Source organism: Guyanagaster necrorhizus (assembly GCF_019112545.1).
Source record: "Guyanagaster necrorhizus MCA 3950 unplaced genomic scaffold BT62scaffold_4, whole genome shotgun sequence".
Taxonomy (NCBI): Eukaryota; Fungi; Basidiomycota; class Agaricomycetes; order Agaricales; family Physalacriaceae; genus Guyanagaster; species Guyanagaster necrorhizus.
In genome coordinates, this window is record NW_025064883.1 from 249,476 (window position 1) to 273,212 (window position 23,737).

Consider the following 23,737-nt stretch of genomic DNA (forward strand, 5'->3'; position numbering starts at 1 on the left):
CAAGGGAAGCTGCTTCTTGGCTCCTCCCACTTCTTTTTTGCTTTCTTACCTTCACTTCCTTGCCTTTTTTTCTCCGGCAGGTCCGGTTTCAACGCCGTCGCGCAAGCTCGCCAACGCCCTAGTGGCCTTTTCCATTCTTTAGGTGTGTGTGTAAGGCTATCTATCCAGGCGCGCATTCAAGGCATCTACAGATTCTTATGCGTGTCAAGCAAATCTGGGAGGTCATCCCTCTCCCTGCAAAGATCAAGCTTATTGTGCGTGCTATACCGTTGGTGAATCCCTTACAGGCTAACTTTGCAGCTAGTGGGCCCGTCTCACATTCTCTCATCTCACAACCACATATTTCATCTTCTCGCTGTGCCATTGCATCATACAGGTGGCTCTCCAGGTTAGAGTCTTCACTATCAATGCAAATGCTGCTGCGTCTCTCTGGGATCTCGCCTATCAAGCCAATACCACCTCGTTGAATGGTACCCATGCAGTCCCTGACTTGCAGCCTGGTTATCTTCGCCTGTGTAACGATGTCCCTGCCGACGCTTCCTTATGCCAAGTTATCTGGAATGCCACTGAAACTGCTCTTCCCGCCAACACCTCAGGGAGTTCATTTTCAGCTAAAGAATCGTCGACATTCACCCCAATGTCTTCAGAGTCTTCGGTTGTGACTGCAACATATTCCGCTCTTTCTACTAAACCCGTCCTCAATGCCGCTACCTCAAAGATTCTGGAGACCACGACTACCGTCTTTGTTGTGGCTACCCCTGCAGTCACATCATCCGCTGTTGACAGCGAAGACAATGTATGCGATTCCTCTCTTATACAATTTCTGTTTAACCACGAGAAACAGGTCCTTCATACGCGTTTTCAGTTCGATAGCAACAGTCGTCGCTCAGCCGATTCCCCAACCCTAGCAGCCAATCTCTCGAAAACCTGCCTTTGGTCTCTTAACTGGCCTGTAGTGACGTAAGCAAACGAATGTGCAATCCTTTTTCGCTTATGGAAACACGTTTCTTTAGACTCGACAATACCAAACGGGAAGACATTGTAATCATTGCGTTCCAGATTGTAAGTCACTTGAACCGTCCTACGAGCAGGACTCATAGATGTCACTATAGTGGGTCTTGGGCATGTCCATTGTAGCCCTTCTGAACGAGTCCATTCCCCACATCTTTGCGTCGTTGGCTACGCATACATTGGCGACTGCCTGGTCTATCTTCCAGATCATCAACACTGCAAATTTCCGTTCAAACTTCAACCGTGTAATCACCGATGGTACATGCGGAGTTCCTTTGTTGCCTAAATACTGGACTGAGCGTGCAATGGCGGAGTATCCAACGTTGGCCCTGAATGTCGTTGCCCTTTTGGTCTCGGCGTTCTTGACATGGCACTTGATCAAAGTAGGTTTTGTATCATGTTGTGCTGATTCGTTGCTAATGCAAATGCTTGCAGTTGTTCGGGTGGCAAACATTCAAACGAGTCGGTGCCTCTATGACGATGAATCACATTTACAAACTTGTCCTACTCTTGTCGATTACGCTCCAGCTGTCATTCTTCTTTATGGGTGCCACCATATCTCTCTGGATAGATAACCTATTCAACGGGGTCGCCGCTCAAGTGGCGTGGTATGTGGCATTCTACAAAGCTACCTCTTTCGTAACGGAGATTGTACGTCTATATTTGACATTAGAACATCACAACACTGATCTGTCGAATACAGTTCCTAATCCCGTGGATCGTTACCGTAAGATTATGTGAACTATATTTTGATCTCGGTCTTAGGTTTCATTTTAGGGCTGGGTCGCTGTACGCAAGGAATTGAGGCTTCTAATGTTCATATTCCTCGTCCTTTCCATTCTATATTTAGCAGGATGGAGCCTCATGTTTTTGTCTACGACCTTTCGGTGGACATTTGTGACCTGGCGCTTTTTTAGTGTTATGGCCACAGCTTCTGTCCTTTTAACTCTTACGGCATTCATACTTGGGATCATGTGTCGGTTCAACTTCGGCAAGGGCTTGCCCCTCTATCGTGAGTCACTCCAAGTAATTGCATCTCAATTAACCTTGATTTTTTTTCTGCAGTGGACGCACAAGAACCGCTCCCTGGGGAGGACTTTACGTCAGTGTATACTTCAGACGTAGAAAAGGTGCACTTCCCGTCCAACGAGAAGCCCATCCCGACCTTTTCAGCATCATTTGGATCCGGTAGTGAAGTTCCCCCGCCTAGATTGATGTTCCCATCGCGATTGGGCCCCAGATTCTTCAATCGTTCCGCTCAGCCATTTGAGACACCAAGCAGCCAATCTGTTGTCACTGTACCTCCACCAGCTATGACCCGGGCGGCATCCTTCGATTCTAGTATCGATCTTGGACGAAGCGACACTCATTCCAGCGGTAAAAGTTTTGGTACCTCAGTGGACAGCTACTATTACAATCTTTCTCTGCACGGTGACCATTCACGCAGTGATTCCTCACATAACATGCTAGGAAAGCGGTGGGAAATAGAATAGACACACATGCCGGTCTTCGAGCTCTTCAGTTGATCTGTTTTCGTTTTGATACTTACATGTATTCTTCTGTCTTTGCTTGCTTGCAATGCATTCCTATATTTCCTGATTTGACGACATACAATGTGACAACCAACAAAAGCAAAACGGAACCGTGTATAGTACATGTGTGATTGCAAAGTAAGGTCGGTAAGAGTAATAAATACCGTGATACAACGTTCTTCAAAAGTCCACTTCTGATGAAGAATCGACTGGCGTGAGTAGGCCCGGTACGTCCAGGATCGACTCCGGCGTTGCCTCGGGCGATGCCATCTTCAGAATTTCCGCCTGCTTCTCCTGCATTAGCAATGCTTGTCTTGCCACTGCCCCGTTCTCATCTGGTGACACTTCCAGTTCCTGCTCTTGAAGGAGGGAGTTTCGGAAGTCAAGCATCCAAGGATGCTCCCTCAGCTCCAGGGCAGTCGGCCGCTTCATCGCATCAATGGTCAAACATTGCTTGATAAAATCGATGCCCAGCTCGCTGAGTTGGCCGGGTTCTGGAAGTGGTGGGTGCTGAGTTGCCACACCGATGTGGAACATGATTGCCCTAGCGCAAACGCGGTGAACGCGGTGACTCAGATCGACGTGTAAGCCTGAACATACCATTCATTATCCAGGTTACTCCATGGCTTCTTCCCTGTAGCAAATTCGAGTACGACACATCCAAGAGACCATATATCCATGGCACCATGTCGACCACGTTTATCGTTCTTAATGATTTCGGGTGACATGTACATGGGAGTACCCGTAAGGCTATTGTTGAACTTCCCTGCACCGTCTGGAACCGCAGCACTTAGGTGCTCGGACGAGCGTCGCGTAGCGCTTTTCTTGGCAACAATCTTTGCAGCACCGAAGTCGACGAACTTGATGACGCCCATATGGTCGAGGAGAATATCTGCAAGAGAAGCCTAAGATGAAGCACGAATCAAAAGATCTCGACTTACTATCAGGTTTTATGTCCCGATGAACTATACCTTGAGAATGAAGATAGGCAAGCCCATCTAGCATTTGTATAGTATACACCTGGATCAGGAGTTCATCTTCGATCCTCCCGTGTTCAAGCCATGCGGCGAGACTACCCCCTTGGCAATACTCCTCGAAGATGTAAACCTTGTCTCGATGTACCTCTATCCCATAGTACTCAACAATGTTTGGGTGCTGCAACATCTCCATCACGCTCAGCTCGTCCTTGATCTCAGCGTAGAGATCGCGTACGCCAACTTCTTGGTTTTTAATCTCCTTCACAGCCATCAAAGAACCTGAATCCAAGTTGACGGCAACATAAACAGATCCAAAGGCGCCAGCCCCAATAAATTTGCCTTGTTGCCAGCGTATCGCAATGTTGGAACTGGAATTGGCCAAATATACAAGTGAACGATCTTCGGGCTTTTCATCGTCCAAAACGCGCCCAATGGTGTGGAATCCCGTCCCTATGCGTTCACGCTCTTCATCGACACGCTGCAGCGAGCGAACCGCCTTTTCCCAGTACTTACGAGCACTCACGTCAATGGTGCCTAGCCCATTATCCTGAGAAAAGACCTTGTGGAAGTCGTCAAGCGGCGTCACCGCTATCTTTTGCTTGGCTAGCTGCTCCTGCTTCTCCTTCTCCAGAATGTTAGACCTAGCACCGAGGATGTCAAAGTGCCCGGTAAGCAGCATCATGCACATTGCGACGCCACTGCGAAGAACCTGGAACTGCTTATCTGGAAGGTTCAGGATATTCCGGACAGTGGATTGGAAGGTAAATTCAAGAGCATTCACCGCCCATCGAAATGTCTTTTGGTCGTCAGGGTTACAATCATTGCATATGAAGTTTAGCCAAGATATGGCGAGCTTAATCATCAACCGATTGAAACCTGTAGACGAGGACTTTTCGAGATGTCTTTGTGCATGTTGGCCATGTTCCGCTGCGAAGAGATACCAGCTCTCCATTAGCTCGTGACAACCCATGGATATCGTCATCGTGCTGCGAACGTGGTGAACTGAGTCGACGATGGACTCTGCAAGTCGCATCGTAGATCTATTCATTCTCTGCAGCTCTCGATCTACACTGGAATAATGGGCTTGCCAGTCTGCAATACATGTCATGGGTATGACAGGATGCTCAATCATCTCGCCCGTTTCATCCAACGCAAAGGTCTGGGCAAATGCTTCTTTCGCGAGAGTAAGCCGTCGGAGACCTCCATCTGCAATAAGCCGCATCCTGTTATCTGCAAGCGCAAGGTCCATCTTGGGTATATCAGGCACTTTAGCAATTTGGCCGCGCCACACAAACCATGCGCGGGGTGAAAGGACAAGCAGATACTGAGCAGGAAAGTCTTTTTCGCCCTTTCTTTTATCCTTCCCTGATATCTCTTCCTCGTCTCCATAAACCATGTGCCTATCCTCACTGAGGATCTCAGAGGGATTATACGCGTCTTGCATGATGCGAGCTATCGTTGCCTCTTTGTGTATGAGGTTTGGGGACGCAAGGACATAGAATCCTTCTTCTTCAAATTGATACGTGTAGACAAGGACAAACCCGGATGATGAAAGATAGTCAAAGAAGTCGTCAATGATGATGTCGTCAAGACTATATTCGGCAGCGTTGGTAAAACGTTGGTTAAGCATTCTGTTCATGATATTAGCCTACACAGAAAAACCTATGTGGGATAGACCTACCGTGCATAACGTTGAAGTTTGCGATATCGTAGTCGAACGCTTTCCAGGAGTTTGTTATACCAGTTAACTTTTTGCTCATCGGAGGAGACTCTGAATGTGTCTGAATGCCCAGGACTGTGATCTCTGGACTTGGTCGATGCATTCGATTCCATTGGATTGGACATATACTCTGAATGCTTGTGACGATGTTCTTGGGTATTTTCACCCGTGGGGACGCGCACTTGTGTATCGAAGTAGTTAATCATTCGCACCATAAGGCGGTTAGTAGTAGAGCTATAGAAGTTTTATGGATCAATACGAGAGACCATGAGGCCTTGAATACACACCATAGTTGCTCAGCAACTCGAGCAGAACCACCGGTAACGGTCAGACTAACGTCGATCATCGTAGGCCATTGAGCCTCCAGAATGTCCGTCTCGTTGATTCCCTTTACCCCACTCTTCAGCTTCAAGTGTATCAGTTTAAAGAACAAGGTTACAGCCTGTAGGATGCTGTCCTCATAATCTCCACTAATACACTGAGAAAGATTCCAACTCCCACTAGGGTCCGGTGCGAGAAACGCTTCGTACTGCCGCTTTAGCGTACAAGCAAGACCGATACTAAGGCGAAGGTCCTCTGTCATTTGATCGATAATCATAACCTCGGGATTTCTTAGGCTCTGTGTATACTCCATGCGGAGATGCAGGCAGGCCTGAGCAAGCTTCGTCGGAAATGCAATCAAGGGCCTAACCTCCGTCTCAAAGGTTGGAAGGCTCATGGTTTCGAAGGAGGAAGCAAAGGTGACTTGTGCAGCTCGCACACCTCCGATAAATTCGTGAACGCTTCCAAGGAAGCCTTTCTCAAACGTGGTCTGCATTGACTCCTCTTTCAGCACCCGTTCTACGAAACTGGAACTGTCGGCGATTTCTGTCGCACCAGAAGAGGATTTGACGTTGGTACCGATAGGCTGTTCAGCTGAAGTATTGGGTTGCGTAACATCGAGATTTTCGCTTCCTGTCCAGCGCTGGAGGAGTGATATCTGATCACGAAGACGTGTCAGGATGGTTGAATAGGTGTTCAGGGCGTCCCACCGCTCTTGAAAAGTAGCTTCTTTGGTGATGGGCTTGTCGTTGAGGAAATGTTTCAGATTGGGATATAGAGACTGAGCAATATCGAGACGGGCGAGAAGGTCATTGACCTGCTTCAGTGCCGAGTCATCATTGTGAGGGTTGTAGCGAAAGTTGACGACCTCGTCAATGATTGGGTCGACTATCCGTAGTCTTCTTTCCTCCACCGCTTTCCGCTCCTCCTCCAGTGTAGTGCCATGGAAGCTAGAGCGAAGTCCTAGCCATATGTTGAGCTTGATGTTGTTGCGTCTATCGCTGGAACTCTCCAATACTCGCTGTATTCGAGTCTTCTCCGATTTCAGGACGTCGCCAGCAAGAACGGAAGCAAAAAGAACCTGCCATTCGAGGCGGGCTTGCTCCTCTGCAGACGAAGCCTGAATCTGTGGATCGTTCTCACCCAATAGGTGCTTCCTATCTCGACCATCTGCACCCAATAATCTAGGTGCGTCCTCATCGTCGCTGTCAACATCTTTTTGAAAGTAGTTGTAGTGGCTGTCTGGATCGTCCCGGGGGTCAACGGGCTCCGTGTTTCGGTACCGACGTTGAAACTGTGCATACAAATCTGGATATTTGGTTGCAGATGGCACGGAGCTGAAGGAAGAATGAGAGCGCTGGAGAGGGACTGGCAGGGAGGTATGAGATCTGAGTCTGCCGGAAGAGCTGGACGCTGCGAAAGAAGGAGAATACGCTGAATCAGAGGGCAGGGGACCCCACGCAGTCTCATCATCGCCATCGCCTACATCGTCCTCTGGGTGAGAATAGAGTGTTGGCGTATGCCGTCTCATTGGCATTGGCGGTGGTAGTAAAGACAAGACCAGCGCCACAATACTGTTATCTTATCACTTGATTCTCCGTCTTGCTCAAATACAGTCACCATGGGTATCGTTGAAAAGGTTGATTTTTCGTTATTTTCTTCTGCAGTCTATTTTTATTGTTTTCCTGCTTCAGATCAAGGAAATCGAGGGTAAGCAATCAGGCTGATCTATCTCTTTTGTACTCAGCATGGCCCAGATGAGATGGCGAGAAGTAAGACGTGCCCTTTTGCTTTGGAATCGGGCTCAAGTATTGTTTAATTTGCTGTTCAGCGCAGAAGAATAAGGTGAATCTGTCAATGCCTTTCTGTGCATCGTTCTGACCTCTCGACACACCGAAGTAGGCCACGGAGTACCATTTGGGCCTGCTAAAAGCCAAACTTGCTCGCTACCGTGCACAGCTACTGGAACCCACTTCGAAATCTGGGCCTGCTGGCACAGGATTTGACGTTCAAAAGTCTGGAGATGCTCGAGTTGCCTTGATTGGTTTTCCATCGGTGGGAAAGGTGCGTATCGTCTCGAACGCTCCACCTCTGCCTCATGCACTTTCAGTCCACACTCCTTAGTAAACTTACACATACGGCATCAGAAACAGCAGCATATGAGTTCACAACCCTGACGGTCGGTTCATGTTTTTATCGATATTCTACAGTTCTCATCTACAAATAGGCTATACCTGGTGTAATTGAGTACAAGGGCGCGCGCATACAGCTTCTTGATCTTCCAGGAATTGTCGAAGGCGCTAGCCAAGGTTAGTGAATCACCCTTGCCTGCATGATAATAGACCTCACGACAACAGGCAGGGGACGTGGACGACAGGTTGTGTCAAGTATGTGCCACAATTATGTGTCTTTCATTGCAATGTCTGACAAACTCACAGCTGCAAAGACTGCAGATCTCATTTTAATCATGCTTGACGCGACCAAGTCAGAGGAGCAGCGAAGGCTCCTAGAGATCGAGCTGGACGCCGTGGGAATAAGACTCAATAAGAAGAGACCTGATGTTGTATTCAAGAAACGGACAACCGGCGGAGTATGCACTGTGTCAATTTCTTCAGAATAGATCTCTACTAAATCCTCGCTACAGATTACGGTGTGGCATGACTCTATCTAGGCGGAACACGATCTGAGCTCGAATATAGTTTACGTCGACCGTCAAACTGACGAAAACTGACGAGAAGACCATCCGAACTATTCTTGCGGGATGTATGTATCTTCCAGAGTTTCCGATATGACTCGGTACAATATTATCTTCAGATAAACTTCACAATTGTGATGTCATGATCAGAGAAGATGTATGCATAGCACTTCACCTGTCTTCCGCTGCTGACTGTTCGATAGATAACAACCGATGAATTTATCGACGTTCTCATTGGTTCGCATTTTTTTCAGCTGCTCTCCGGTGTGTTTACATGTCATTGCAGGGACACGCAAATATATTCCGTGCCTGTGTAGGTCGTACATGAGTATCCGGCGATACCAGTCTGATCACCGTCTCTTGAAGATGTATATAACAAAATTGACTCCATCAGTCTCGAACAAGTCGAGAAACTTGCACAAATGCCTCACACGGTTGTCATTAGTTGTGAGATGGATCTCAAGTAAATATCTTCGTCGTTCCTCCGTGCCCCACTTATTTCGGTGTAGCTTAACATTCCTGGTTGAGAAAATTTGGGATGAACTTGGTATGGTGAAGATATACACCAAAAAACGTGGTGACCATCCAGATCTCAACGATCCCATATGTTTGCGAAAGGGATCCACAATCGAGGTGCGCAGACCTGTACGAGGGTGACATGAATAGGATTAATCCCGGATGTTATTAGAGTGTTTGCAACGGCGTTCATCGGTCACTTGCACCAAATTTCCGATACGCGTTGGTTTGGTAAGTTCTCTCCATTCAGAGTGTAAATCCAACTGACGTCGAGTATCTAAGGGTATGACCGTCATTTTTGTTCTGTAGTATACGATGCTATCGATTATCACAGGGTAAGTCTAGCAAGTTCAACCCCCATGCGCAGAAGGTCAGTATTACGCACCCGGTGCAAGATGAAGACGTCGTTTCCAGTACGTGGTCACTTTCGCTACTACTTCTGGTGAATAACATGATGCCGAAGTTTTCACAAAGTAACAAGAACTCTTAGCGGTTGCAGAAACCATGTCCGCATTAATGCATTGAATGTTCTAAACACCGTTGTGATAGGAGCGACCGGTATTCAAGGGTCCCCGAGATTAATTGACGTACTGAATAGGGAAAGAGTAATGTTTGGCCATGATACTGCCCGATCGGACGTTCCAAATTGACAAGTACAACGTTGAACCCTTGAAGACCGATACTTGCGGACCTCTGAGGCGGCCTGCTACAGTTCTTGTTTGTACCGTTCGAACTTGAAGACAGATTGCGACGGGCCTGTAGACTGTTCTTCGTTTCTGCACACTTACTGTACACCGCCTATTATATTACCAGCTATTACCATCTTCTTCCAAATTTTAAAATCAAATGAGTGCATCCGCGCCTAATAAAGACCTCACGTGAAACATATATTGGATTCCGTCAGGTGTCGGGGTTGCCTTTTCTTTCGTGATCTTAGCGTTCAAAAAGCCCGGCAGCCCCAGAAGCATTTCCTTGGGAGCTACTGCGAACCGGACCTTTATAACGCATAAGGTGTCTAATTTTCTTAAATCGCAACCACCATGTCGCTTTCTATCTCTATATCTCGTCCAGTCGAGCTCATTTTCCTCGGCACAGGAACCTCATCGAGTATCCCCCACGTCGACTGCCTTACCAATCCCCCCGATGGAAGACGGTGTAGAACATGCTTATCTACTTTGGCGCCTGAAGGAAAGAGAAATATAAGGCGGAACACCAGTGCCGTAATCCGTATGGCTGCACCAAAAGACGGACGGGACGTGTAAGACCCTTTTCTTCCCACCGGGCCGACCTTTCTCCGTTCATTCGTGCTTAATACATCTGATAGAACGATCGTCATTGATGCTGGAAAGACATTTCAAGCAGCCGCGGTGGAATGGTTTCCAAAGTATGGACTACGGAAAATCGACGCCTTACTCATCACACATCCGCATGCCGATGGTAAAATTTATCGTGAATGTGGGTTAAGAGAGTGCTCATAGCGTCATTTCAGCAATGAACGGTTTGGACGATCTACGGGGTAAGGCCTTTCTTTGACACGAGTCCTTCCTCTCATTCTTGAGTTCAGGGTGGACATTGGGCAAGCGTATTCAAGAACACATCGACGTTTATGTTTCGCAAAACACTTTCACCGAAGTTCAGAGATGCTTTCCATACCTTGTGTCCAAGGAATTTGCATCTGGAGGTGGAGATGTAAGTAATAAGTCAATATATCATTCTCTTCCTTTCGACTATTCTTTGCCAGGTCCCTGAATTCAAATGGCACATAATCGAGGACAAGGTTCCTTTTGAAATTGAAGATACCGAAATACTGGTTACGCCTTTTTCTGTACACCACGGACGAGTGTTCTCCACTCCCCCATGCCCTTCCACTATGTCTACACCGGCCACAGTACCTTCGACGCCCACCACGTCCCAGATGAGCCAACTGGCTCTGAAGGACTCCCTTGACAAGCTCTCTAGCGGAACGGTTTCTCCCTCAAGGAGATCGCTGAATGGCAAAGATATCATTCAACCTTATTACTGTTTCGGCTTCAAGATCCAGGAAGATATTGTATATCTTTCTGACACATCCTATATTCCGGATGATGCAATGGATATTATACTCTCTTCGCCAACAGATGACTCACGGTCGGGAGTCGCTCTACCGCTCTTCATTCTTGATTGCCTACATTTACGGCCACATACGTCTCACTTCGGCGTAGTATCTGCTGTTGATACGGCTCGGCGGGTTGGAGCACTTCGCACGTATCTTACCGGCTTCTCACATGAAGTATCACACGAAGAATGGGTCAGGATCACAGAAGTGGTTAGCTCTGGAAAGCCGCTGGCTCAGCAGCCGAGTCAATGGTTGGATGAAAGCACTGACTTGGAACGGCGAGCGTTGGAAATGACCATGAAGGACGGGGAGAACACAGTCACTTGGCTACGACCTGCATTCGATGGTCTTCGGATATGGGTGGGCGATGATAACGATCAGAAAACGGTTTGGGACAACGCATACTGACAATGACTACCTTGATGGTCACCTAATAAATAATGTTATCATGTAGAGGATTCGATGATAACTTACAAGACAGTAATAGAGAGGTGTTTTTTTCATGAATTGATACTACTGGACTACTGATACATAGGGATCAAAAATACCTTACGACGACAACTGACTAACTATGAGTGACTAACTATGAGAGGAGACAATGCTGGCCGACGAAGAAATCATTATACTACGATATTTGTACTTGGTGAGATTAGTCCTTCGAAAACCATGCCATCACCCTCCGCCAAGGGCCACTGTTTTGATGTCCGACTCCGGAGAAACCGTTTTCGTTATGGGCAGGCTCGTGTGGTTCTTCACGTGCAAAATACATGGGAGAATAAGGAGCAGGCCCTCCCAAGGTCTGAAGACGGGATTGGCGCAACATCCCTAAAATCAACGAAATACCATCCCTCGACTAGATAAGCAGGTATGAGTCAGCGAAAGAGGTGCTAAAATCTAGACCCGACGAGCTACCCGTTGTACATGTGTCTTGAATCGATTCATGCCGAATGTCTCGATTCGTTTTGTAAGGCCCCAACCAAAACGGGAGCGTATTCGAGCTTCACTGATCTGCATTGTTTTACTGTTGGGAGGACGGGTGAGCACTGGTAGACGAAGTGACGGAACTGAGACGTACCCCTCATCATTCTGATGAAGAAATACTGACTCTTCCACCTGCATGACCTTTGTAAACTCCAGATTTTTGGTAGTACAACGAACAGTCCTGCCCATAGGATCCACCTCGCTCTCTTCGACAACCCAAGACTCTGAGCGGGAAATGATGCCCTTGGGAGCCCAACGAGGCAAAGCGCCTCGTTTCAATATCAGACGGGTGGTAAGAAGGGTGCCCGAAGGAGTCTGTGTGCGAGAAATGACATCGCAAGAGATGATGTGGGAGGCATATGGATTCGGGTAGCGAAGGAAGTAAGCAAGAGAAACGATGGACCACGGGTCGCTAAAAGTGAGTAAGAATATCAGTAAAAGGAAAATGGAACGGCCTAGCATGACAGCTCAGCTTACTCGTAAATGAAGGATTGAGTATAGAACTTCATTGGCACATGAAGGGAGTGAAAGCGAGATGGACTCCCACGTGAAGGCAGTAGTCAACCCTAACCGGGACTACGCTCCAGCCCCTAACCCTATCGCCACGTAATTCCAACTTTGATGTACTTTCCGACCTCGACAGCCCGACGATTATCGACTGTGCCAGCCCTTCCCAACATCCCACCCGAGCATGTCGTAGGCCTTTGTCCGAGTCCACGAAAATCATTCTTTGCTACGCTTACTCGAAACGGTATTTCTATCTGGCGCGTTCGCGTAGGTCAACCACATTTTTTCACTCAACACGGCCTCAGCGTAACAACCAATAGCCCACCGCCGTCCTCGCCCACCTGTCGCGAACTCCGACGTCAATCTTTGACCATGGCGAGAACGTCAAAGCATACTGGGCACCAGATGGATCACGAATTGTCATTCAGGTCAGTGCCTACGCTTCTAGTTCGCGTCTCTCTCAAGGGTGTCGTTCTAGACTTCCCTTTCGTATCTTGTCCTAATAGCAGTCACATACGATGTCTCGGACCCCGTATATCAACCTCCCACACTCACCGCCACCACTCAGCGCAACTTTCTTGCTGGTCCAGGCGAAGGCCTTCCTTTGAACCCCATTGGTCTTCATTTTGAAGGCGTGATTCGTGTGGAGGGAACTCTTATCAGGTACTCTTGTTCGATAAAACAAAACACCAAAAGACACTGAGTGATTCCAACCAGCACATCTCCTCGTCGGCATTACCTTCTTTTCTCCACCAAGAACCCACCTGCAGTCCAGAGAATTCCTTGGCCTTCCGAAGAGGATGAACTACTAAACGACCATGAAGGCCAGGAGCCCCGCAGAAGCAAGCGCTTTGGCAGCTACAACACTTGGATATTCAATGATCACGAGTTTGAATGGTTCGTTGAACCGGATGGTAAAGCGCTGTTATTCATTCAACAACCGTCTCCACTTATTCATGCCCGTGTTGAAGTTACTGTTGCACATATATCGTACTCTCGTGCAACCGCCGTGGAGACATGGATAACCTCCGACGGTCGTGCCTATTTTGTCCAGCTTCACGAACCCGATTCCGAGGCAGAGAGCAGTACGTCCGAACTGGTTGAAGATGAGCAGGTGTGTGAGTTATCTTCACATGCTGCATGTTTTTTTTAGGTCTTCGTTTATGCTGCTTACTCTAGGGCCCTCATACTCGCTCCTCCTTTGATGATGCTTCTCGCCTCCATCCTGCCCCTTCTGATGGAAGTAATTGGCATGGTACCTGTGTACATGACTTCCCAACTCCTCGATGGGTGCAAAAGCAGCGCCGTGTAGACCCAAATGAACCTCTACACGAACGTAATCGTATGGCGTATCTGGAACCGAAGCAGGCTGTTTGCGTGGCCTTGAATAGCAGGTTTTCCCTCATCGCTGTCGGAATGTTGGGGTGAGTCCTGAGTACCCGCGGCTTGCTAGATGTGAACTAATCATTGTCGTTCAGTGGAGGCGTTGCGTTGACATCATTCCCAACATCTCCATTTCAAACTAGTCCCCTATCATCCACGTCCCTCTCCGTGCCGAACCCCTACAACCAAGATACAGGTCCTGTATGTGCTCTGGAGTGGAGTTCGGACGGTTATGTGCTTGCAGTTGGCTGGAAGCACGGATGGGCGTTATTCAGTGTTGGCGGTCGATGTCTTGCAAGCGGTGGATTAGGTACAGGTGAAGAAGGGTCCGCCGATGAAAAAAGCTTTCAAGATACATTCATGCATGGAGTCTTGGACCTGGTCAGTGCAGGTCAATTTTCTCTGTTCAATTCGTAACCTTATTGTCTTCATAGTTCTGGACCCCAGGCAATTTTGAGCTCGTCTTATTGGCACGACGAGTCTCGTATGGTAGAGTCTGTAGTTTCCACGACATATATCACACTCACAATGTGGCAGACGCCGATGGACAGCTCTTTACTGTCCCCTTTGCCAAAAGTGCCACGACAGGGCAACAGTCACCGGTGAGATTAACAGCAAATCGTTTTGTCTTTTCTTTCGGGCTGAGTTTTTTGCAGGACAATGCTCGTTACGCTTTTCTGCAAATGGATGACAGGGCGCTTGTTTATCGTGGTGCTGATCAACCTGACATGAGTGTGATCAATCCAGAGTCTGATGTCTGGCAGCATGTCAAGGTACATGAATTTATCTTGGATACAGTTTTATTTATGACGAGCCGTCTCACAGATCCCTTTGGCCTATCTATCGACTAACTGGCCAATACGATACTCTGCTTTGAGCAATGATGGCCGGTTGATTGCGATTGCTGGTCGAAGAGGACTTGTACACTACAGCTCATCTTCAGGCCGATGGAAGGTCTTCACAGATGAGCTGCAAGAGCAAGCCTTTGCTGTGCGGGGAGGCCTGATATGGTTTCATCACGTTCTAATCGCTGCTGTTGAAGTGAATAAAATTTATCAGGTGAGTAAATACTGCATCCAGGGAAATTACTGATCGAACGCATAAACATAGATTCGTTTATACTCACGAGATCTTGAACTCAGTAATCAGAATGTTCTTCACCGAGAAACACTTTCGACTCCCGTGATAATCCTCTCACTAGTGGACAACTCTCTCCTGGTGTATACTGTCGACAATGCACTTTTTCATTACCTCATAGTCCCTACTGAAGACACCATCAAACTGCATTTGTGCGGGAGTATCACTTTCAATGGCATCATTGCCGCTCCTGGAGCAGTCAGGATGCTGAGTTGGATGATACCGTCAGCCCAAAAACGTGGGTGGACTCTTTTTCAAAGGGTTATGACTGAACCATATGCCCTCCGACATAGAGCTCGGTGATCCAGTGGAGGACCTAGCGGTTGCCACTGTGCTGATGGTTGTAGGCGGGCAACTTGTTTTGCTTCGTCCACGGAAGGTGCGATATCCCAGTCCTATTATACAAGGTCACAAACTAATATAAACCTTGCGTATAGTCCGCAGACCAAGAAGTTCAATATGACATGCAAATATTTGCCGACCGAATTGAATTTTGTTGGATACACTTACGCGGAATCGGCGCCCTTGAAAATTCTTTATGGGGCTACGATGGACAGAGTATGAGAGTTTGGCTCAACGCTCTGTCCATTGAGGCATCACCGCACGATTCTGCCGGTGATATGCTTCAGAAAAGCGTCAAAGAGAGCGTTAATATTCATTTGGATTTTTATCCCTTATGTTTGTCTTCCGGCCTTCCTCTTTCACCATCTGATTCTCACTCTAAGCTGTAGCCGTACTCATGGATAAAGGCATCATAATAGGTGCTGAACATGAAGCCGCCACGCGATCGAATCTTCCTTTCGTCATGTTCAGACATGCCACGAGTGTACGTCCATCTGACAGGTTTTAAATCACTGTCTTTAAGCTGTTTTCAGTCCCATTTGTTTCTGCACCATATCCTGCTTTGCTATCTGGAAGCGCGGCAGGTCCAAGAAGCCGTCGTTTTCGCATCTCACTATCAAAATCTTGTATATTTTGCTCATGCCTTGGAAATTCTTCTGCACACTGTCGTAGAGTCTGAAGCCAGTCTTGATGAAGAATCCTCTAGCGACGCGGAAACCGCTGTTTCCGTCCTGCCCATTGTGATCGAGTTCCTGGATTATTTTGATGAAGCACTGGATGTTGTAGTCAGGTGCGCGAGGAAAACAGAGATGATCAGGTGGAGAAGGCTTTTCAGTATCGTTGGAAACCCCAAAGCTTTATTCGAGGTATATTCTCTGCTCTGAATACGCGGAATCCTTAGTGCTAACCACTGACTAGATGTGTCTCTCGTCGCGGCGGCTTAGAACGGCGAGCTCTTATCTTATAGTCCTTCACACCCTCGAACAGCTTGACGAACATAATGAGGATGCCGTGCGTCTGCTAAAAGCGGCTGTAGATGGGAAAGATTGGCAACTTTGCCGAGAACTTCTACGGTTCCTCCATTCGATTGACGATTCGGGAGTTGCGCTACAGAATGCCTTGGCTCAAACAAATTTGGGGAGCCTAGATGTGAGGAACGGGGTATTGCAATGATTGTTGGAAATTTGTAACTTATGTGTATACTTGTTGTAGGTGTGTATATTTATTGTTAACCATCTTGCAATCGAATTAGGATTATCTTTACGCATTATATATCTGCTAAGCTTGCAAAGTCACTTTTCGATTTGCCACATACCCTTTCTGGTCTTCCCTCATGGAGACCAAACAGGCAAGATTTTTTGCTTCGTCTTTGTGGTGGTATTCTGACAAGCCACTATAGCCAATCGCTTACACACCTGAGGGCGCTGTGTCAGTTTCATATACCACCCTTGTATCCGCCCCAGAATCTCTGGGCGATTCAATAGGTGGGGGAGCTTTGCACCGAGCTCCGAACGCTAATTAATCGCACAAAAAAAAAAACAGAACGCGCATTCGGATCAGGCCCAGAGTGTTTGGGCATAATCATCGTTAGAGATCTACCACCGTCGTACGCTGCTTATCGGCAGAGGCTCCTTACCCTCGCCTACAAGTTCGCCAAGCTGGATGAGAATGTCAGAGAGCAGTATACAGATGCCTCCAGCAATTACAGGCAAGCATCAACGCTGCGCTCCAGACTGAACTTAACTTGAATGCGTTTCCATTGATAGCTTTGGATGGTCGCATGGCAAGGTCTGTTGTCATCATGTCGCTCACTTGCGTTAACGGCTCACACTTTCTTCTAGGAAATCATGAACGGAAAACCAGGTATTCCAGAACTCCTTGATAACAGACTCGATGCGAGCTTTCGACAGACGTTCTGAAAGGGTCCTACTATGCAAACCCTCTCATCGATAATCCACCCGTATCGCCCCAGCATAGAAAGGAATGGCCTGAATATTACGCCCAGAATATATGGCCCAAGCCTGACGAGAAGGGTGTCGAAGGATTCGAGGAAGCCTTCAAGGATTTGGGAAGGTAAGCGACGCTGTGGACTACTACTGTACTTTGCCGGATCCTGTTGAAGATTCGTCTCAGACGTCGGATGTACACTTGCAGAAGCATGCCAGCCATTCGGTATGTCCATTTTGACAAAGACTTTTTCTGATCAGTCAACGAAATCGCCGCCAGCGTTATCCCGGTTTTCGGATGTTTCGATGTCCCTGCCGAAGTTGATTAGCACCTCGCAAACTACGAAGGCCCGCTTATTGCATTATTTTCCGCCTTCTCAAGAGAATTCTTTGCCAGCGGAAGATGGGCCTATGGACAGTTGGTGTGGCTTTCATCTTGATCATTCCCTTCTGACAGGCTTGTGTTCTGTGAGTGAAATTGTACACAGTCTTCCTTTTCATTTACGCATTGAAAGGCAATGTATCTATCGGAAGGCGAAAGTGATCTTTCTGAACCAACCGTAGTTCAGTCGGCCTCGATATCCTCAGGGCTATATATACGTACACGAGGAGGGGAACTGACCAAAGTATCGATTCCTGAAGATAACCTCGCTTTTCAAACTGGAGAAGCTCTGGAAATCGCTACGGGCGGGAAGCTGCGCGCTACTCCACACTGGTTTGTCCTGTCCTTGCTTCGTTTTTATATTTTCGTGCTCACGGCCGCAAAAGTGTGCGGGTCGGGACTGAGGTCGCTGATTCCGGCACAATATCCAGGGAGGCTTTCGCATTATTCATGCAGCCAGACACGGATAAGCTGCTCTCGCCATCGGTAACATTTGGTCAATTCAGTAGAGGCGTGTTCGATGAACATTACGACAAAAATTCAGATTGAAAGGCATTTCTACATGTCATAATAAATTCAATCTACGTACACAGTAAATCCTATGAAAACAAAAGCCTATTATAATCAAACAGAGCGGGGACATTCATGCATGACAGAGTACAGTATGTATGGCTACAGTATAGAGAGATTATGTGCGAGAACTAGCTGATATAGTACGACGACGTGGAGAGGAGGTCAATGTGTCAGGTAAAACCGATAACACGGCAGCCGCTAGACTGTTGCGTTTATTATTAGAGCGCTCGACGTTCGGTTTCCCGTCGCTGATTCGGGAACTGAAAGAAGACCTTCGCTCGTCTTGTTCTGAAATGACGCTCCAATCTTCACTGGGAGCACCACCTCGAGCGGATCCACTTGAACTGTAGCCAGATGAAGGATCCATAGGAGCAGAGCTACGCCGATCACGAATGGTGGCATGTTCAGGGTCTATTCCTTCATCGTCTTCACCGATGTCAGGAGGACTTCGCTTGATCAGCGAACGGGCATATTCAAGATCACGGTAGATAGATTCTACAGCTGTGACAACACCATCCTCCTGCGGTACTGATGAGTTTTCCACTAAGTCAACAGTGCGCTCAAGGACTGACCGCTTTGATTTGCTCTCCAACTAATCTGGCACGGTGTATTTGTTTTTGGTCGGTCGTGGCAAGGAGAAGGGCGTCCTTTAATGTTTCTATTGTCAGTTTTCTGACACCTGATCCGACTCCCAGCGCTTCAACGCGGTCGGCCCAGAAAAATTGATCCCCAAAGAAGGGCTTGATAATTGTTGGAAGACCAGCTAAGTGCGGATCAGCAAGGGAGATTGTGGTAATCATCAAATATGGGTTTACCACGTAGACTTGCACCAGTAGTGCCAGCGCCTCCATGATGACACGCAGCATCTATGCGTTGGAAAAGCCAGTCATGAGGGATGGACGCAATGGAGTAAATTTGCTTAGGTAGTGGCTCTTCGGGCTCAGAGGCGTCCGCAGACTTTATGTGCAAGCGATCCGACCATCCCTTCGACAGGATTGCATAAACCCCGCTTTGAACAACGGCCTCAATGACGCAGCGGGTCATCGCCCTGGGATCAGATACCACAATGCTACCGAAGCCGATATATACAACTTTCTTGCCAAGTTTGTGCGCGTTGTCAATGAAAACAACTAGGCCTTCAGGAGGAACCCATTTCTTGGCACTAACGTCCGCGTCATCGAGGAACCAGTACCCTATAGTAACTCAGTATCCAAGAAACCTGATTTATCAGTTTCGTACCAGTCACGCGAATCCATTCCGGCCAGTCGAGGGGCGGGGGTACTACATGCGGAGAAAAATTATAGAGGAAAGGTATTTTATGAGGCTCCATCTTATCGAGGCTGGTGCCACTGAGATGTAACACGTTTCTTCGCCATCGATTGATTTGTCCAGACGTTGCCCGCCAAAAGACCTGATCGAACATGACATAAGACTGATGGCTCTTCAATGAGATGCGAGTGTTGTACGAAGTAAATGAAGTGGATTACCATATAATTGTAGCTGCCCCCCATCTGTCGGAGAGGAATTTCATATGATTACAATTACCAAGGAAACAAATCCTTACCTTTCTGTCGGGCACAGCAAAGGCGTGAGGATATGCCCTATAGACCAATCAGTCTGTGATGCTGAGACAGAGGGATAGATAGCAACCTCGTACGGGTCCAAGTCATAGTGAATGCCCTAAAGTAAGGAATTGCAAGCGCTTCAGCGATGTGTAAGCCTCCCATAGCACTCGGGCTCTCTATTAGAACATCCGTGCCTTGACAGGCCTCCCAGGACGTCTTTAAAAGGTCGTCCAACCATCCTCGAAACTACACAAAGGTCAGTTAAGAAATGTATAACAAGGCGACACTAACCTTTTGCAAGCCCTCTTTCATGAAGGACAAAGTGAACATACCATTCTCCACACAAATTCGCATTAGCTCAGCAGGATCACCCCCAACGTAGCCGAACTCGATACCATGCTATAGCATAGTCGGGTAACGTCCGCTGTCAACGAAAGAAAATGAAATGACTTACCGACTCTATCCATTCCTTGAATTCGCGATGTGTCGCTATGCGGACTCGATGTCCGTCGGCTTTGAGGCCCTTAGCCAATGCGATATAAGGCTGAACGTCCCCTCGGGATCCTATGGTGAGGAACGTAAAGTGCAGGCTTTTCTGTGGTTTGAATGTCAAGAACGTCGAAGAAGCGGAAGTAAACATGACGGCAGGCAAAGAATCAGTCAGACTCTCTGCAGTGGGCGCTGGGTCGGATTCAGGGCTGCTTCGAGACGATCTGGCCTCAAATTCTTCCAGTATGAGTGCATCCCGTTTGCCTGACGTAGGAACGGATGTTTCACCAGCCGCAAGACGTCGTCGAACATCTTCCATCTGTTGTTCCAACAGCTTCACAAACGCGTTTCGTTTATCTTCGGCACCAAACTCAAAAAACAGCTCTTCATGTCCCCTGACAATGATTATGAGCCCATGGTGGCCAAACCTAGTCGCTTTCGAATTTTCTGTAGACAAGATGTCTCTGATCGGAAGCGCCATCTGAAGACTAGTTAAGAAAATGGAGATCCAATGGGAGATTACGTGCACACCCTGGTACGAGAAGTCAGCGGACCCGTAGATTTGAAGCAGAAGTAATTGGTTGATATGTAAAGCCTTCCAAAAACGGGCAAGAGTCGGAATATATAACCCGGGAAATCTATGCACGTATGAGAAGTGTCAGTGCTTCCTACGATAAAGACCACTTACATCCAAGTAATGTCTCTTTTTCATCGTAGGCAAAAGAGGTGCGGAATTTCTCGACGACTTCATTGTCAATGTTGCTGATAGGCGCGTCGAGGACGCTGAAGGCCAGATCACCAGCACCGCTCCACCTGCTTCCCAGAATGCTGCTGCTTGTTGAGGAGTACATTTCTTTTATGGCCACAGGAGGACTTAAGGTAATGGGTGGGGACTCATTGGACGCAAAGAAACGACTCGGCCGTCCAACTTTCAACCAACCGGGGACACCAACGCTCCAAGTGCTCGCATTGCTTCCGTTGGTCTCTCTAAGGATCAATGAAGTATTATCAGGGTCAATAGAGGAGGACAACGAAGTGGAAGGTGGGTACGTGTGATTAATCCTGATATTTGAAGGTGTAGGCGTCAGGTCTGTGAAAGCTTCTTGGCTGCTGTGGTCAGCCGTACGTGGGAGATCTAATTGTTTACTAGGTGACCCCGTGGAAGTGACAGGGACAAACGATGATGAATTCGTTCTGCGAGAAATATGTGTGAACTCCTCCATGATGTCCGATACCGCATCGGGGGTTGCTGTTAAAGAACGCGCTGTAGAGTCTTGGAAAGGCCGCAAAAACGAGGATATTCTGAAACCGGACCCAGTGGCCTTGTCTTTGCTCCCTTCAGTCGGCATACTAGCGCCTCTGTCCACAACTGAGGGACCTGGCTGACGAGTGGTGGTTGTATCCAGCACGCCTTTGAGTGACTGTGCCTTTCCCTCCCCAAGTTCAACCGCACGGTGCGTACGCGCCGCATCACGGATTTGATCCAAAGCGGACGAGAGATCGTGAAAATACGCGAAGAAATACGAGTCCACAGAAGGCTGTTCCGAGGAATCTTTATCGAACACTTTAATCTCGATCGTTTCGCTGAAATCCATAGCAGATGATTTGTCTACATCAAGGATCGCAGAATATGGAATGGCAATCTGTGGATATACAGTCAAAACGGAGTCTAATGCTGGTATTTTAAAGCTATACCTTAACGCTATCACCCATGTTCTGTGCCTTGAAGATGACCTTCCTTATAGCTTTCACCCACTCTTCTCTGCTTGGAACGGAATCTGCGTACAGGAGAACAGTCTTCTGATTTGTTCGTACGCGGAATTCTTTCTCACGAACAGGCTCGCAGGAAATAGCATAACGCAAATCCACTATCCCATGAGGAAAATAGGGATCCTGTCCCATGAATTAGAGTCAATGTTAAGTTATCCTTGAGAGCCTCACAGATGAAGACTGATACCAGCTTAGGGCGTCGTTCTTTAGCACAAACCAATGCTTAATCCAACGTTTGGTACGCTGCGCCTTCTTTGTCAAGGACCCCGATTTAAGAACTTGATGCTATGCGGGTAACACGGGATGAGTTAGAAGTCGACACGATCCCTTTACGAGCTTACCTCTTTGGAAGGCATGTGTGCAAAGAAGCAAAGGTACGCGTTTGTCAGGTACATGTAACCTTGGAGCACTTTGAAAAGATTCAACGTCGTTTCTGTGCAGCGGATGTATGATAACTCACAAATAGATCGGAGCAACCAGCAAGGCATCTCTGAAAATCGGTGTAAGTGGCACACGAGAGCTCAAGGTAGTAGCTCATACCAGCCCGGACTTCCTCGATGCCTTCAAGTTCAAAGACCTCCCTCAATTTTTCCGCCAGCATGGCTCTTCTCTGGAAGCGAACCGTAGCCGTGCTACCGGTGCGCACCATGCCCAACTGCTCCAGGCTTTCAGCGTTCATTCTTTGCCTCGTGGAAGCCGAGATAATGGGGGTCAGTGCCGCAGGTTCTTCAACGCCAGGCATTCTAGGCGTTGTCTCCTCAAAATCGTCAGCCTCTTCAATGCCTTCTTCATCCGACGGGGCTGACGACTCGCTCAAGGACGGCTCCTCGCTGGATGGGGAATGACTGGGAAGCGTCGATCGACGAATCAGCTGGCTTGGTCCGATACTGTATTTGCGGGAACGAGCTAGAGGACGATATATGGTATGTATTGAGGACGCCAAGTGGGCGAGAGCTAGTTCAGGAGCAATAAGTTGAAGCCGGATGAAGCCGGCGCGTATAGAACTTACGTTCGCTAGATTTGTCGTCGTCTTCACTGTCAGAGTCCGTGGCGGGGGTCAAATTGTTGTGATTCATGAAGTCATCATCATTATCAGGATCCTTCGTCCAGGGTAGAGCCTGCAGGGCTTGTATTAGAGTTTGGGTACCCGCACGCATCTACTCCAGTAAGATGATATGAGTCTTCTGACTAGGTGATCATTTGAACGACAAACTTACGGAACCATCTCCGCGAAATGATGCTAAGCTGGGCCGCATAGGCGATAGGCGAGGGGATGGAGGCGTAATGAAAGGAGAGTCATCCTGAATCGGCGGTATGGGCCGCACAGGCTTTACGGGAGAGGTCGGTCGGGAGGTCGGTGGCGTGGTAGTGGAAGAAGGGATCGGCATGCCTATAACCCATGTGTTGAATTGGATGGTAATCATGGAAAAAGACACAGACGTACTATCCGAACGGTCAGTGGCCTTTCCCTTGCGGCTGATACTGAATAGCCGTCGATGGCCTCCTGGCGATGGGCTTGCAGAAGACTTGCCACTGATACTCCTTCCAAGCTTATCCACAGTCTTCTCCATAGCAGACGAGAGACGTTTCACGCGACTACTGTTAGACGAATCCTTGGACTCCTTCTGTGCAACAGGAGAATCTGCAAAGCCGAGGGCTTCTGGCGAGGTGATCAAGGCGGGTGCAGTGCCAGGATCATGCAGAATAGGCTGCAATGCCGGCAGCCTGTCCATTGAGATTGTCGTGACACACAGCGAAGAAGAGGCTGTGGACGTCGAGAGAAGAGACGAGTATT

The 23,737-nt window shown here is 48.0% G+C and overlaps 8 protein-coding genes across 8 annotated transcripts; 5 read left to right on the top strand and 3 right to left on the bottom strand.

The window, feature by feature from the left end:
• Nucleotides 1-33: 33 nt before the first annotated feature.
• On the top strand, nucleotides 34-2,609 carry BT62DRAFT_1072279 (uncharacterized protein). The gene is made up of 10 exons (XM_043178839.1): nucleotides 34-142; nucleotides 192-254; nucleotides 305-796; nucleotides 845-960; nucleotides 1,014-1,062; nucleotides 1,113-1,394; nucleotides 1,447-1,662; nucleotides 1,715-1,738; nucleotides 1,789-2,023; nucleotides 2,077-2,609. Exons 2-10 carry the CDS (start codon nucleotides 198-200, stop codon nucleotides 2,502-2,504), a joined length of 1,899 nt encoding a protein of 632 aa, XP_043043662.1. The 5' UTR covers nucleotides 34-142; nucleotides 192-197; the 3' UTR covers nucleotides 2,505-2,609.
• On the bottom strand, nucleotides 2,579-7,177 carry BT62DRAFT_927469 (Pkinase-domain-containing protein). Its single transcript, XM_043185256.1, has 5 exons — nucleotides 5,528-7,177; nucleotides 5,202-5,474; nucleotides 3,485-5,151; nucleotides 3,144-3,435; nucleotides 2,579-3,087 (listed from the first exon to the last, which is right to left on the bottom strand). The coding sequence occupies exons 1-5, from the start codon at nucleotides 7,096-7,098 to the stop codon at nucleotides 2,724-2,726; spliced, it is 4,167 nt and encodes a 1,388-aa protein (XP_043043663.1). The 5' UTR covers nucleotides 7,099-7,177; the 3' UTR covers nucleotides 2,579-2,723.
• Nucleotides 7,160-9,632, top strand: BT62DRAFT_1072281 (developmentally regulated GTP-binding protein). The gene is made up of 19 exons (XM_043178840.1): nucleotides 7,160-7,200; nucleotides 7,256-7,271; nucleotides 7,319-7,333; nucleotides 7,393-7,406; nucleotides 7,464-7,625; nucleotides 7,672-7,740; nucleotides 7,789-7,870; nucleotides 7,919-7,948; nucleotides 8,000-8,151; nucleotides 8,206-8,211; nucleotides 8,261-8,324; nucleotides 8,376-8,413; nucleotides 8,460-8,493; nucleotides 8,543-8,569; nucleotides 8,623-8,719; nucleotides 8,766-8,889; nucleotides 8,945-9,003; nucleotides 9,106-9,185; nucleotides 9,236-9,632. The coding sequence occupies exons 1-19, from the start codon at nucleotides 7,183-7,185 to the stop codon at nucleotides 9,247-9,249; spliced, it is 1,101 nt and encodes a 366-aa protein (XP_043043664.1). The 5' UTR covers nucleotides 7,160-7,182; the 3' UTR covers nucleotides 9,250-9,632.
• Nucleotides 9,633-9,956: 324 nt separating this feature from the next.
• On the top strand, nucleotides 9,957-10,573 carry BT62DRAFT_927472 (uncharacterized protein). The gene is made up of 2 exons (XM_043185257.1): nucleotides 9,957-10,288; nucleotides 10,337-10,573. Exons 1-2 carry the CDS (start codon nucleotides 10,264-10,266, stop codon nucleotides 10,519-10,521), a joined length of 210 nt encoding a protein of 69 aa, XP_043043665.1. The 5' UTR covers nucleotides 9,957-10,263; the 3' UTR covers nucleotides 10,522-10,573.
• A 369-nt stretch (nucleotides 10,574-10,942) lies between these two features.
• BT62DRAFT_978422 (MSF1-domain-containing protein) lies at nucleotides 10,943-12,357 on the bottom strand (the record flags this gene model as incomplete). The annotated part of the gene is made up of 5 exons (XM_043189346.1): nucleotides 10,943-11,028; nucleotides 11,624-11,720; nucleotides 11,780-11,888; nucleotides 11,943-12,260; nucleotides 12,326-12,357. The coding sequence occupies 5 exons, from the start codon at nucleotides 12,355-12,357 to the stop codon at nucleotides 10,943-10,945; spliced, it is 642 nt and encodes a 213-aa protein (XP_043043666.1).
• A 112-nt stretch (nucleotides 12,358-12,469) lies between these two features.
• On the top strand, nucleotides 12,470-16,390 carry BT62DRAFT_1043801 (RIC1-domain-containing protein; the record flags this gene model as incomplete). The annotated part of the gene is made up of 17 exons (XM_043178457.1): nucleotides 12,470-12,622; nucleotides 12,676-12,783; nucleotides 12,834-13,018; nucleotides 13,073-13,269; nucleotides 13,327-13,469; nucleotides 13,535-13,779; nucleotides 13,834-14,119; nucleotides 14,173-14,227; nucleotides 14,276-14,340; nucleotides 14,395-14,511; nucleotides 14,564-14,797; nucleotides 14,849-15,113; nucleotides 15,169-15,254; nucleotides 15,313-15,553; nucleotides 15,607-15,701; nucleotides 15,751-16,083; nucleotides 16,136-16,390. 17 exons carry the CDS (start codon nucleotides 12,470-12,472, stop codon nucleotides 16,388-16,390), a joined length of 3,063 nt encoding a protein of 1,020 aa, XP_043043667.1.
• Nucleotides 16,391-16,470: 80 nt separating this feature from the next.
• Nucleotides 16,471-18,164, top strand: BT62DRAFT_494674 (Clavaminate synthase-like protein). Its single transcript, XM_043181155.1, has 10 exons — nucleotides 16,471-16,565; nucleotides 16,617-16,701; nucleotides 16,760-16,925; nucleotides 16,984-17,005; nucleotides 17,059-17,080; nucleotides 17,128-17,290; nucleotides 17,340-17,389; nucleotides 17,444-17,631; nucleotides 17,679-17,878; nucleotides 17,932-18,164. Exons 1-10 carry the CDS (start codon nucleotides 16,551-16,553, stop codon nucleotides 18,092-18,094), a joined length of 1,074 nt encoding a protein of 357 aa, XP_043043668.1. The 5' UTR covers nucleotides 16,471-16,550; the 3' UTR covers nucleotides 18,095-18,164.
• Nucleotides 18,082-23,733, bottom strand: BT62DRAFT_927475 (uncharacterized protein). The gene is made up of 19 exons (XM_043185258.1): nucleotides 23,387-23,733; nucleotides 23,160-23,332; nucleotides 22,952-23,099; nucleotides 22,483-22,896; nucleotides 22,403-22,432; nucleotides 22,284-22,351; nucleotides 22,114-22,227; nucleotides 21,868-22,065; nucleotides 20,861-21,815; nucleotides 20,704-20,810; nucleotides 20,138-20,653; nucleotides 19,975-20,082; nucleotides 19,769-19,929; nucleotides 19,683-19,719; nucleotides 19,606-19,629; nucleotides 19,358-19,550; nucleotides 18,934-19,311; nucleotides 18,691-18,881; nucleotides 18,082-18,638 (listed from the first exon to the last, which is right to left on the bottom strand). Exons 1-19 carry the CDS (start codon nucleotides 23,673-23,675, stop codon nucleotides 18,234-18,236), a joined length of 4,509 nt encoding a protein of 1,502 aa, XP_043043669.1. The 5' UTR covers nucleotides 23,676-23,733; the 3' UTR covers nucleotides 18,082-18,233.
• Between the last annotated feature and the right edge of the window lie 4 nt (nucleotides 23,734-23,737).